This window comes from Lycium ferocissimum, chromosome 12, assembly GCF_029784015.1.
Source record: "Lycium ferocissimum isolate CSIRO_LF1 chromosome 12, AGI_CSIRO_Lferr_CH_V1, whole genome shotgun sequence".
Lineage (NCBI taxonomy): Eukaryota > Viridiplantae > Streptophyta > Magnoliopsida > Solanales > Solanaceae > Lycium > Lycium ferocissimum.
Window position 1 is genome coordinate 43,981,946 of NC_081353.1, and position 13,464 is coordinate 43,995,409.

General features: G+C 32.0%; 1 protein-coding gene across 1 annotated transcript; it reads right to left on the bottom strand.

The window, feature by feature from the left end:
- Positions 1-1,800: 1,800 nt before the first annotated feature.
- LOC132040524 (cyclin-D3-1-like) lies at positions 1,801-6,060 on the bottom strand. The gene is made up of 6 exons (XM_059431180.1): positions 5,544-6,060; positions 4,575-4,661; positions 4,398-4,496; positions 3,034-3,235; positions 2,795-2,919; positions 1,801-2,462 (listed from the first exon to the last, which is right to left on the bottom strand). The coding sequence occupies exons 1-6, from the start codon at positions 5,847-5,849 to the stop codon at positions 2,226-2,228; spliced, it is 1,056 nt and encodes a 351-aa protein (XP_059287163.1). The 5' UTR covers positions 5,850-6,060; the 3' UTR covers positions 1,801-2,225.
- Between the last annotated feature and the right edge of the window lie 7,404 nt (positions 6,061-13,464).

Sequence of the window (13,464 nt, forward strand, 5' to 3'; positions counted from 1 at the left end):
ATGGATGAAATTTTTAATATTTTATTTTATTTGGTAAAATAGAGAAATGAATAGAAAAATGTCAAAAAATTGAGAAAAAAGATAAATGTCAATGGAGGCCATAGAGAGGTGCCACATAGGATTGTCTATTCCTAGCTTTATATTATATATAGATTTAGCCTATAAGTGCTCTTTCAAGTTAAACTAAGGAAAGTAGGCTAAGCTGTTCAGTTAATATATTTCTCAAGAATTATTAAGCAAATATCCTTTTAGGTTAAATATCGGGTATCCAAAATGCATTGGTCTTGATGTCCGACTAATTTGGACATGCACAATAGGCTCACTAAGGAAGTAAAGCACTTTCTATTGAAAAATTATCTAATATGAGATAATTTTTTTGACTCAAATTCGAGATCTGTAATTAGGGGAAGAATTTTTCATAAGACTAGAAGGAACCCTCACCTTCACCAAGTTCTTCATTAGGCATATGAAAACTCTGAAGTCCAACCAGACAATTAGTCAAAACAAGAACTCATCAGTCATCACGTCATTCAGAAAATGTACATGGCAGGGGGGCTAGTTTAGTACTCTTCATTTAATACTTGAGAAATTAGACTAAACTGTGGAATTGAGGAGTTGTTTGATCATGAGAATTATTCAGTCTTTTTCGGAATATTTCTTTACTTTATTTTAAAATCAATATTTGGTTATAAAATTTTTAAATCCAACTTGAAGTGGGATTTTAAATTTGGAAAAGTGCTCCAAACTTGTTTTCCACTGTATCTTCATAAAATAAATAACTGAAAAGGGCCAAAATTACCCTTGAACTTTGAAAAATAGTTCATTCATACCCTTCGTTATACTTTAGGGCCAATTATACCCTTACAGTTATACTATGGGGTCAATTATACTTTCGTCTAATCACTGTTGCCACGTGGCATCATCCTAGCCCTTCAAAATTATTTTACCCTCAAATAATTTTTTACTCACTAAAATAACTCAATCCGACCCGAATTTTTTTTTTTTCAGCAAAAATAATACGGAATTATTTTTATATTTTTTTTGGAAAAATTATCCGTATTATTTTTGGTTTAAAAAAAAATTTGGGTGGGATTGAGTTATTTTAGTGAGTAAAAAATTATTTGAGAGTAAAATAATTTTGAAGGGCCGGATGATGCCACGTGGCAAAATTAGACAAGAATAGATATTGACCCCATAGTATAACCGTAAGGGTATAATTGGCCCTAAAGTATAACGAAGGGTATGAATGAACTATTTTTCAAAGTTCAGGGGTAATTTTGGCCCTTTTCCGAATAAATAAAGTGCTCTCTTATCTCTTTAGCAGAAAGTATAACTAAACACAATTTCATTTTCAAGCCCAACTTCATAAATTCCAAATAAATGGTGTGTTTGGTATGTTCCAATGTTTCCATGTTTGATTGATCAAAATATTTTCTCTAGGAAAACAAATTCCTTCAAAATGAGGAAAAATAACTCCATAAGTGTATCCCAAACTCATTGTCTCCTCACCTCCCAATGCCCCCAATGGCCCAACCCTCACCACATGACCATCCTGCACCCCCGAACGCCACTTCACCATATCTCACACCTATAGTGTTTTGCTAAATTATATATAAATGCTTCTAATTAATAATTTTTTTTGTTTACTTACCAAATACTAGAAAATAAGTAAGAAGCCACTTACTTTCCAAGAAAATATTTTGCTAGAAAAACAGTTTTCGTGAAGAACATTTCCCTTCATACCAAACACATCCAAAGTGAAAAATATAAAATGCCTACTAAATATATCTGCACAAGCCAAAAACTTATGTACACAAAGCAGTAAGTGATGATAATGAATCACACAACTCAAAGTTTTCCTTCCGATTTGACCGTCAATGTTTTATATAGCCTTAAGAACAAACTTTATCTTTTCTAAAACTTAAAAGCAAGATGAAATTTGAGTCCTTTCTTTCAATTACATTTTCTCCTAAATCTGCCTATTGTTTTCTCTAGCTATGAAGAAGTCTAGTGTATAAACACTCTGCATCCTTGCATGGAGTTCTTGACCTAAGGTGCACACAAGTTGTTCTGGACACCACCGCTATAAAATAAATTGGCACAAAAAGCGAACATCTTTCAACTTTTGCCCTTTCAAAGTTCTGTTTGGGATGGACTCTCATTCCAGAAAATCAAACTTGTCTGGATTTGAAACGGATAAAAGGCTTTCACTCCTTAATCCATCTCTATGTGTCCACTCCATAGTCTCTATTCATCTTTCTCCTTTTAGAAACTTGGGTATCATGTGTGGAATTTGCACATAAACCAATTAATAAATCGTCACTGTTGTAACTTAAGCATGCAGCATCCAACACACCTATTGGACTTTTAGGAATCAAAGGAGTTGAGGCAACTGGTCCTTTAACAACATCACTTAGCAAAGATGATTCTTGAATCAATTCAACACACTTCTTTACTCTATCCTGCAAAATAGTCACAAAGGATAAGGAATAATTTACCGTTGTGATTAAATGTGAAGTTAATCAAGATAAAAGAGATCGGATTGAAAAGTAATAACGATGAAAAGTGCTATATTTTTTGTTTTGAAGAATTAACCTAAATATGCGCACACTCAATCATTTAAACTAAAAATAGCAAGCGGGATGTATAATTCATGTATAATGAGTATAACCATGTATAATCGGTGCACAGTCTATGTATATATGCTAGGAAAAGTAAACAGTGAATTTGGATGGCTATTTATGTTAAAATGCCTTCTTTTTTTGCTATAGCTCTTTTGAGCCAACATATTTACCTCTTGTACTTGCTGAAGTAGAGCAAATATTGCTTTCTCATTGCCAACTGTCTCAGTTTTCACCACAACAGAGATTGCCACAGCTGCTGCAATCTCAGAAGGCTTGAATTCCAAGAAGTGAATTCCTGCATTCAATTTTCGCCCACCTAAAGTTTAAGTACATCTTTTCATTTTCAATAGTCAAATTCTGCAAAATACAAGCATAGATAGAATAATCTCAAGTAAGATAAACCTTTTACCCTTTAATGTTCTTAGTATGAGATTTACTGCTTTAGTGATTGAAGATGTTGAAGCAATTTGATCACCATTTATCTTCTTAAGGAAATAATCAATGAATGAGAATGGGGTAATTGCATGCATTCTCCATTTCAATGTTCTCAATATAAGAAACTCCATTCTGTGTATGGTTCTTGCTTCAAATAAAAATTTTGCTCCCTCTATCTGTCAATAATCACAACAAATTCACAACAATTATTAGGTGAGTACCAAAAATAGTACTCCCTCTATTTCAATCTTTCTGTACTACTTTCCCATTTAGTTTGTTTAAAAAAGAAAACGTTTAGTAACTCTTTAACTCCATCTCACCTGACGTACTTAAGAGGCTGAATAAGACATCCCTTAACTTTGCTAGTAAATTTCATTTGAACACTAGGACTATGAACGGTTCAAATTGGGCACCTGAATACATGATAAAGTGTTCTTACTAGACATTTCAGACTCATATTTTGAAAAAGTCTTTGTGCATGTTCACAAGCATCCATTACGTAGATGAGTTGATCCATAAAATATGTTTTTTTGTTTAATTATACACATCAACTTCAATTGGAACATGCTTGAGGTTTTACGACTTATTGAGGATTTGAGGTTAATGCGTATAATTAAAGGAGGTGGCATATTTTAAATGATTAACTTATCTATGTAATTGGTGTTTGAGAACACGCGCAAAACCCTTGTCAAAATTTTTACTCGAAATGGCTTTTCTCCATTATTTTCGAAATGGCTTCTTCACTATTGTATTTCCTTTTAAACCTGCTTTGATATGCTTTACTAGAGTCGACTGTTTATCGAAAACAATCTCTCTACCTTCTCAAGGTAGGGGTAAGGTTTGCGTCTAAGTTGCTCAGACTCTCCAAATATGTTGCCGCACCCGTGTCGGATCCTCCAAAAATACACTACTTTTGTAGGATCCGACACGCGCCAGTCGAAATTTCTGAAGAGTCCGAGTAACTTAGGTCTGCGTACACACCACCCTCCCCAGACCCCACTTGTGGGAGTACACTGGGTATGTTGTTACTAGAAAGTGTTTAATAGGAACACTTTATCATATGTTTAGGTGTTCAATCAGAACATGCCGTTGTAAGAGTGTATAAATTGAATTTATTGGCAAGTTTAAGGGGTATCGATATATTCTGCCTATTTAAGATCACAAAATTTAAGGCCAATTTGAAACATTACACACATCTTTAATTTAAGACTATAAGATTCAAATATCTTCCTTATATTTCTTAAACATCGTGCTCAGTCAAAGTAAGAAAATATATTGAAACGTAGACGAGTAAGATATATGCATGCTAGGCATTCAAACTTTAATGTAAATGTTCACCTGTAAATCTAGAGATAGAGGAACTTCAGTCTCTTCCATTTTGGCTGCAAGAGACAAAGAGGCTACAGCAAATAACACTATCATCCATGCTTTTCCCTTCTGTAAAACAAGCAGATGCCATTAACAAGGTGATCAAATGAAACTAAGATGGTAAAATTTTAATGATAAATAACTTACAGGTAATTCATAGGCAGAAAGAAACCTATCAAGGTAGTTCACAGACAGATATAAACACAGAGGCCCAAAATTGAAATGTGAATGAACCTGCATTACAATAATCAAGCCACCATTAACATTGATCAATACTTAATCAAAGGGAGAAGTATTCAAAACACACTCCAACTTTGGCCAAAATTGCTATAACACACTCCAACTTTGCGGGAGTGCTATGACCCCCCCGGACTATTTTTTTGTATTATTGAGGGTATTATTGGGTGACGTGGACAAAAAAGTGAGTCCCTCAATATTGGGTATTATTGAGTCCACGTCACCAATAATACCCTCAATAATACACAAAAAAATAGTCCAGGGGGGTCATAGGACTCCCGCAAAGTTGGAGTGTGTTATAGCAATTTCGGCCAAAGTTAGAGTGTGTTTTGAACACTTTTCCCTTAATCAAACATTAATTACAAATTATAATTTCAAACTCTATGTTTTAGTAGCCAAGCAGAACAAGACAGGAATAAATGTAAAACTCAGTCAAATACAGCTAAGAATTGAAAGCAGGAAAAAACATGAAGTCATAGAAAAACACATTTAAAGGTATCAAATTTATCTTGTAAAACAAAAACAAAAAGATCCTACCAAACACATGTCAGTTTCTTGTAAAATTACTGTGAAAGGATTTCCAGTATAAAGTAAAAGCCAAGAATTATATCATTATGTCATCGCTAATCCTTTTTAGGGATGGATTAGCGATAAATTATCAAAAAAATCTATTAGCTATATATGACTATTTAGCGAACTTTTTTTATCGTGAAAATTCTGGCTCCGCCCCTGACTAGTCACAACTCACCTAAACTTGAAGATCTACTTAATTAAGTGATTAATAAGCACCAATCAAGAAAATTTCCATTAATCACATCAAGGACCTAAACTATAACCAAAAACACCACAAAAAAGAATTCTAACAAATCACTAACCAACCTTGCAAATCCAATCAAGAACCTCATTTCTTGCACCAAAATCCAAAATCCCATTTCTCAACTTTTCAAAATAATCACCGCAAGGCATATGTTCACATTGTTTCTTAATCATCAAAGCAACACACTCATCACTCTGTAATGGCAAAACAATAAAACTCTCTTCCCTATAAAACTTCTGTTTTTGTTGACAGTTTTGATGATTCCTAAGAAAACATTTGCCTACATCATTGTTCTCGTTGTCAAAAATGCTATTATTATCTTCTTCACAAAGAAGACTAGCAGTTGAAAAATCCATATTTGGTGCCATTGAAATGCCTTAAAGATTGTATATTTATATACACAAATGCATTTGATGTATGTAAATCTCTAGTTTAAAAAAGAAATATGCAATAAAGAGAAATGAATGTAATTTTTATGGGGTAAAGGAGATTCTTTGTAATTTATCAAAGGATGGATATTTATAGTAGATAAAATGGAAATAAGTGAGGAGAAAATGAAGCATAAGATATAGGAGTCTATCTGGTGATAGGACTGTTAAGAGTTAGTTGAAGAAAGAGGTAACGTTTTTGTAAGGGGTTTAGGGTAGAGAGGGGTGGGTATTCATTTTAAGTTACTGTTTTTTAGGGGATTCGCCAAAAAAAAAAAAAAAAAATCAAAAATTTGGTAGTATAACTTAATTAAACATTAACTATACTTTAAGTCAAATGAAATTAAATTTAAAGGCATCTCTTAAATAATCAACATATTAAGCTAGTCGGATCAAGAATTGGGTCCGGTTTAGGGTGAGTTGGATCCTAAATAAATCTAAATATTGATTTTAATTTTTTAATTATTTTTCTAAAAATTTACAGTTGTCACGTTATTAAATAGGTACGAAAATTCTATTTTCAACAAAAATGACCATTGAAACTAACTAGGCAAAGTTGAGTGACTATAATGATAAATTATCATAAGTTGAGTGAGCATCCAGGCCACTAACTTGAGAAAGAGAGGTTGGGATATTGAATTTAAGTTACTTTCTTTGGGGATTTAGAAAAAATATTCTAAAATTTAGTATAACTTAAATGATATTCTATATTCAATTAGTATAATTTAAATAAAGGAAATAATCTTACAAAATCTACGTGTATTTTATTTATCGATCTTCTTTATTATATTTTTGTTAATCCCGTATGAAAGAATTTTATAATCAAAATCTCATGTGTTTTATTTACCGATCTTCAATTATTGCAAAACTTTTGCAGTTTTTAATGTTTAGATCAATCCGATGATGTTTTGCTTCAATTATCGACATACCATAAAAGGGTTAATATGAGAAGTTGGCATAATTTGAAAACCTCGTTTTGATGATTTTATAGAGCAGAACAAAAAGATTTGTGCGTGTTAAAATTACTAATAAGATCTAACTCAAACGTTGGACTAAAATTACTAAACTGTTATGAGTTAAGCTCTTCACTAACACTACATGGAATGTTCAAATGTTCAATTCTTCTCATTATTCTAGAGTTACGTTAATCATTATCATTTAAACTTAGCCTTTTTTTCAGTTTTCGAATACTAAAAACAAAAACATGGAACCAGTTTCATTTAGTAACATTATATAAGAACGTAGTGGCAGACACGCCCTTTGATAAGAGGCATCAACCAACATTGCTTAAAAAAGAATAAGTCGATTTCATATGTGTATATTTTTAAGAAAATATGTATATATACAACACCAACATTATTTGAAATGATGTAAAGTAAACTAATATTAATTTGGGAAAAAAGCAAAGCTTTAGAACTATTATATCCCTATTATATTCCCATATTCAAAAGATTTCATCAAAACCGAATTATGAAAATAAGTTGACATGATTTGTCATGAAAAGTAGAGCTTTTCCTATTATTCATCAATGAAATCATTGGGGATAAAGACAGTTAGAATGCTAATTAAGGGAAAAAACTTATTTGCATCGGATGTATACACTCAACTAAGTTAAGTTAAGCATAGATAATAAACTAAGGTCTTAGAGTCCTATTTTTAATAAAGAAAAATTAAAAAGGAAGCAAAGTTAATAAAAGAAAAAAAAAATTAAAAAGGAAGCAAAGTTAATAACGTAACATTTAGAACTCAGGGTTGCTGCTATTGAATTCAATCTTCTTCTAGCATTCTGGCTTATTCTAAAGCTTTGCATCATCCTTGAAGTGGTTGGGAGTTCAAATTAAGCTCGTTGCCCATAAAGAAATTGGCTTAAATTTATTGATTCCTTAATCTCATACTTAGTAAGTACATATGCATGTAGAAAGATGCAAAATTAAAGATCATATTTTGTGCGAGTTGAAAAGGAATGCTGCATGACGAAAAAAAAGAGAAGTTTGGTAGACGAAGAGCTATTAAAACTTAGAGAATACAGAAAATGATCTTCTTAAGTTGAAAAATGATATATACTCAATATGTGGTTTCTTGCCTGCGAAGAAAATTTTCTTAAATAATTTGGTCTTGGCAATTTTTTTTATAATCACAAAGCTTAAGAAGAAATTAACAGTTTTGACTGTTTAAGGGAAATATATGCGGTTGATAGAAGTAGATCCCATACTATTTTGAAATGTTAAAGTTATCATTTGAGCATATAGAAAAGCATTTTATTTTCAACTACTATTATTTTAGTCTTTGTATTGTATTACATGAACTTGAGGGAATTTTGAGTATTGTTGCAAGTATTTTTATCCTTTTCTAGGGTTATACATGTTATAAATTCTTTTCTCCTTATTTGAAATATCAGAATGTCAACTTTTGAGAAGGCATGGAGGAAAAGACGAAAGACTAAGAAAATCTAGTAAGTTATCTTGCATTAATATAGACATGCAATCAATTTGTCGTGCAATGATAAGCTTTAAGTGTCAAATCCCTAATAATCCTTTCATCCTGGATAGATTTAAAGACCATAACCACGAGATGGCCTCACCGAAAAAGAGACATTTGCTAACATCAGCTCGTTCGATAACTAAAATCAAACAGCTAATTATTGAAAATATGGTTAGTACTGGTATAAAGCAAACTACAACCTATTCTTACTTGGCAGCAGAAGACGGAGGGGTTGATGTTTAGGCTATTCAAAGAAAGATTGTTATAATTTTAAACATCAGTTGATCAAATCTAAGGTGGAAGCTGGGGATACTCAAAGTGTTGTTGATGAATTTAATTATAGAAAAGCGAGTGAGACTCTCTTTTATTAAGATGTTCAACTTGATTTTGAAAGGCGTATAGCTAAATTATTTCTGGAGATATGGTGGATCTAGAATTAAGTATGAGCATTTTTAAACCCGAGTCTATTAGCTGCCCATCTATTTCATTTTGCCCTTTTAGTTCCTTTCTTTTGCTTTAAAATATTTTCCATAACAAACTTGTTTATCGACAAAGCAACAGAACAAAGCTTCCGTGGAAATTATACAGAACAAGATTTAGGGGAAGGGTTTCAAAATTTTCGTCAAATCATTTTTGTGAAGACTACCCACTTACCAAAGAGTCATTGCATTACCAATTTTAAATTATCAATTATGTTGTGACAAATCACTTAGTTTAAACTAGAGAAATTCACTATGTTTGGTTAATTAGGATAGAGCTTGAACTATTAGACCATTCTATATGGCTTGTTAACAAGATATACAAGTACTCAAATAGACTAGACTACATATTGAATAGTTTGTCCAAAACGAAAGAAATCAACAATTTTATCCGCAAATGGGTCCAAGAAGCAAATCCTTCCAACATTGTAAACGAAAAATAAATATCCATAAATCACATTACATACAATGAAACAAAAATCATATTACATTACAAGTCCTCAAATGTTACCCATCCTTACCAGAAAATTTATAAAGCAACAACTAGAAATTGACCAGTAAGTTGGCAACTAACGTGAAATTAACTTTTCCTAGTATATTATATAAATATGCGTATACAAAAAAATCAAACTATAGACATATCATAAAATCATGTGGATCATATTTATCCTCACCTCGACTCCTGCAAAGTACAATCGCAAAACAGAAATGTGACACTCTTACTGCATATCAAAAAGTAGTATTTTAACTTGCATTAAAAGATAACACAAAAAAAAAATTCATCCAAGAACATATGGGAAAATGACTAATTTCAGTATAAAAGTTTTGACTGGAAAATAGTGAAAGTGCATATAATGTCTCACATTACTTGGAACCAAAGTTGGAAGTACATGAGCTACTCCACTTTTTTGTTTGATTCATCATATGCCATCTGAAGGTCATGATATCCTCCTTGCAGAATGCAAGTGACTTGCGATTAGAGCACGAAATAAGCACTAGATTAAATTTCAACAGATTAATGCAAATCAGATATTAAAAAAATTCAAAAAGCACATGTACATGTACTGGAATATGTCTCTATCCGGTTTGAACTTGGACTTGCAGTAGAAACATTCTTTGGGAAACTCACAAAGAGCAGTCAGTCCAATATAAGAGGAGTTCTCAGCACGTTTGGACCTTATAGTAGTGTTGGAAGTGAAGGAACAATGCAGCGAGCTACACTGCCGGCTCTTGGGTAAGACAAGTAAGGCAAGGGCTTTAAGGCCCCAAAATTTTAAGGGCCCATTTTTGACTAATATTTATGAATTAATTTTCTCTCAAAAAAGTTGAGTATCTATATATTATTAAACACAGGATAGTTTTAAGATAAAAAGTGGTTGGATTAGTTATTAATTAGTTATGGAGTAGTTATTATTTTTAAATTTTAATTTAAAATTGTTGTTATTATTTTAAATTCCATTAAAATCGTGAATGAGTCCTACAGCAAAATATGGTAATCGTCAGCCATAATTCAAGGCACGTTAGGAGTGTTTTTTTTTTCTGGGGAAGTTATCAGATTTTTTTATATTAATGGATTTATTTTTATTTTTATGACTAAGTCGGGGTTTGAACTAGAATCCCGAGATATTTTAGGCGTAGGGCAAAAATTAAAGACCAATAATTTGAGGGACAAAAATTAAAGACCACCCCCAACGAAGGACAATCGTGCAAATTGCCCCCAATGTATCAACTATGCTAATTTGATTGGGTGTTTGATTATGCTTCTTTTCTTCATCTTAATTATTACAATCTATATCCTCGTTAACCTCCTTTTTTTTTTTTTGGGCCAACTCCTGGTACCAATAACCAATGGAACTCCTGAGGTTTTTAAGAGTCAATTTAACTCCACAAATATCAACCAGAAAATGAAAAGCATTGTACTTTTGATACCCGAATTTCATAAATAATGAATTGGTACAATTAAGAGAGAGAGAGAGAGTATGGGTCGGTAACTAAAACTAAACAGCTAGTTATTGAAAATATGGTTAATACTCGTATAAAGCAAACTACAACCTGTTCATACTAGGCAAAAGAAGATGGAGGGGTTGATGTTTTAGGCTATTCAAAGAAAGATTGTTATAATTTTAAACATCAGTTGATCAAATCAAAGGTGGGGATGCTCAAAGTGTTATTAATGAATTTAATAATTGAAAAGCGAGTGAGAAACTTGATTTTGAAAGGCGTATAGCTAACTCATTTCTAGAGATATGATCGATCTAGAATTAGCTATGAGCATTTTCAAACCCGAGTCTATTAGTTGCCCATCTATATCATTTTGCCCTTTTAGTTTCTTTCTTTTTCTTTTAAATATTTTCCATAACAGAACATGATTTAGGGGAAGGGTTTCAAAATTTTCGTCAAATCATTTTTGTGAAGACTACCCACTTATCAAAGAGTCATTGCATTACCAATTTTAAATTATCAATTACGTTGTGACAGATCACTTAGTTTAAACTAGAGAAATTCACTACTTTTGGCTAATTAGGATAGAGCTTGAACTATTAGACCATTCTATATGGCTTGTTAACAAGATTGTTGGATATTGGGCAGCGGGTCACTCCATGTGGGCTTTGGCCGACCCGGTTAGTAGAGATAAAGAATAAAAGAGGTTATTATGTGAGAAGTTATATTTTAAATCAGATAGCCCCATTAAGGAGAAACTGTATTACGTGGATAATATGGAACAGTTTCTTCTCCATAACCTCTGTCTCTCTTCTTAAAAAGAGCAGAACAACGCATATATGAAAATATGCAAAAAATTCTTCTTCTCTCAATCTCCCTAAAAATACACATATAGAAAAGGCGTTTACTTCGTGGAATACTAACTTCGTTTCCTGGAGAATCGAGGTTGCACTTGTGGCAATTCTTTCGGTGGTAATTATAATGACTTCCGCTGCAACAAAGAGGTATGCAATCCGTTGTTCTTACCCCGTTATTAATTACTACAATGGTATCAGAGCCTAGGGTATATTGTGTCCTACTTATCTTTTTGAAAGATATTGTTGTAAAAGAAAATTGTTGTTTAAGTTTTTTGTTCGGTTTGAAAGTGTAATCCGAGAATCACTGTTAGAGAAGAATTCTAATCAACTTCTAGTTAAATCTCTTGTTTCAAGATTATGGCATGATTGCATTTTTTTTAACTTAGAAAAAAATGCATCGCGAGGATCACAAAGTTAATTTTTAAGCCGTATATTTATTTCTTATTAACAGTGTTTAAAAGGTTAGAATGAAATATCATTCTCTTTTTTTTTGAGCCACTGTTAACAGATCAGAAAAGAGGGCTTCAGGAATTTTTTTTAAGAGGTTAATGATTACTTTTAATCATATTTTTTTTCAAAACAAAAGAAAAACGTTCTGAAAATTAAAATTCTGTGTATCACACATTTAAAATCTCGGCATGACCCTTATATTTTCAGAATCTACTCGTTACAAGCTTTCTGTTGATATATTACCCATTAAAAACGGATTTAAAATGAGTAAGATATGATTTTTTTGAAGTTATGCTGAAAATTATGACAGTTTTTTTATGAAAAACTGCTTCTGAAATTTAAAATCTGGAAATTAATTGTTAAGAGTTACAATGTGTGATAGATATTTTCAGAATCTACTCGTTACAAGCTTTCCGTTGATATATTATGGATGTTAAATGGATTAAAAACGAGTGAGTTATGATGTGTTGAAATTTTGTTAAGTAATAATAATAATTAAAAAAAAAAAATTAAGCTCCTAATAGCCATACCATTACAATGGTATATGATCCTTAAACGTAATTTTGTCTTCTACGAGTATTGTGGCATATGTTGTCATATTGAATGGTATGTCCATTCTTATTGTTTCATTGTTTTTATTTCAGACATGGTTGGACAGGGACAAGCTCGAAGTACTCCAAGCGGGAGTTCCCGAAATCGAGCAAGGGAACAATGTAGAAGAGTACGTCGTCGTAGGACACATTTCCGTGGACGTGAAGTCATAAGGAATAATGTCCCGAAGGCGACGCAAAATCTACTAAGGGATCAAAGGGCTATACGAAGGGAAGGAGAGAAGAAATTCAAAGAGTTTAAAGCTTTCAAGATGTCTCCTAATGCTTCAGTGTCTGAACATATTGAACTTTTTCAGTTGAAACGAGATGAACTTGCTAATTTTATGGAAATCACGGATTGGGATGTTTTTCCAATTTTAGTAGATTCCCTCCGAGAACCTTGGGGTAGTATTTTAATTGATATTTATCACGAGGTTTAGCCAAGTCAACATTTTGAGTTGTATTTTCAAATACTTGAAGCCGAGTGGGACAGTCATGTCCTTATGAACTTGTAATTTGCATTGTGAATTTTATATGAAATTATGTTGTTTAACTTTCTTTTATACCCCGTTTATTTATTTTAAAATGGGTTGAGACTTAATTGAAAGTTATTAAAATAAAATTCACACTGAGATTTTTTTCTATTTTTGATTAAACGTTTAGATTTTAGATGATGATTGGAAACTTTGTGACCTTTCGATTTTACACTAAACGTGAAGTCATTTATGAGAATTAATTTGCTTGAGTATGAATATCA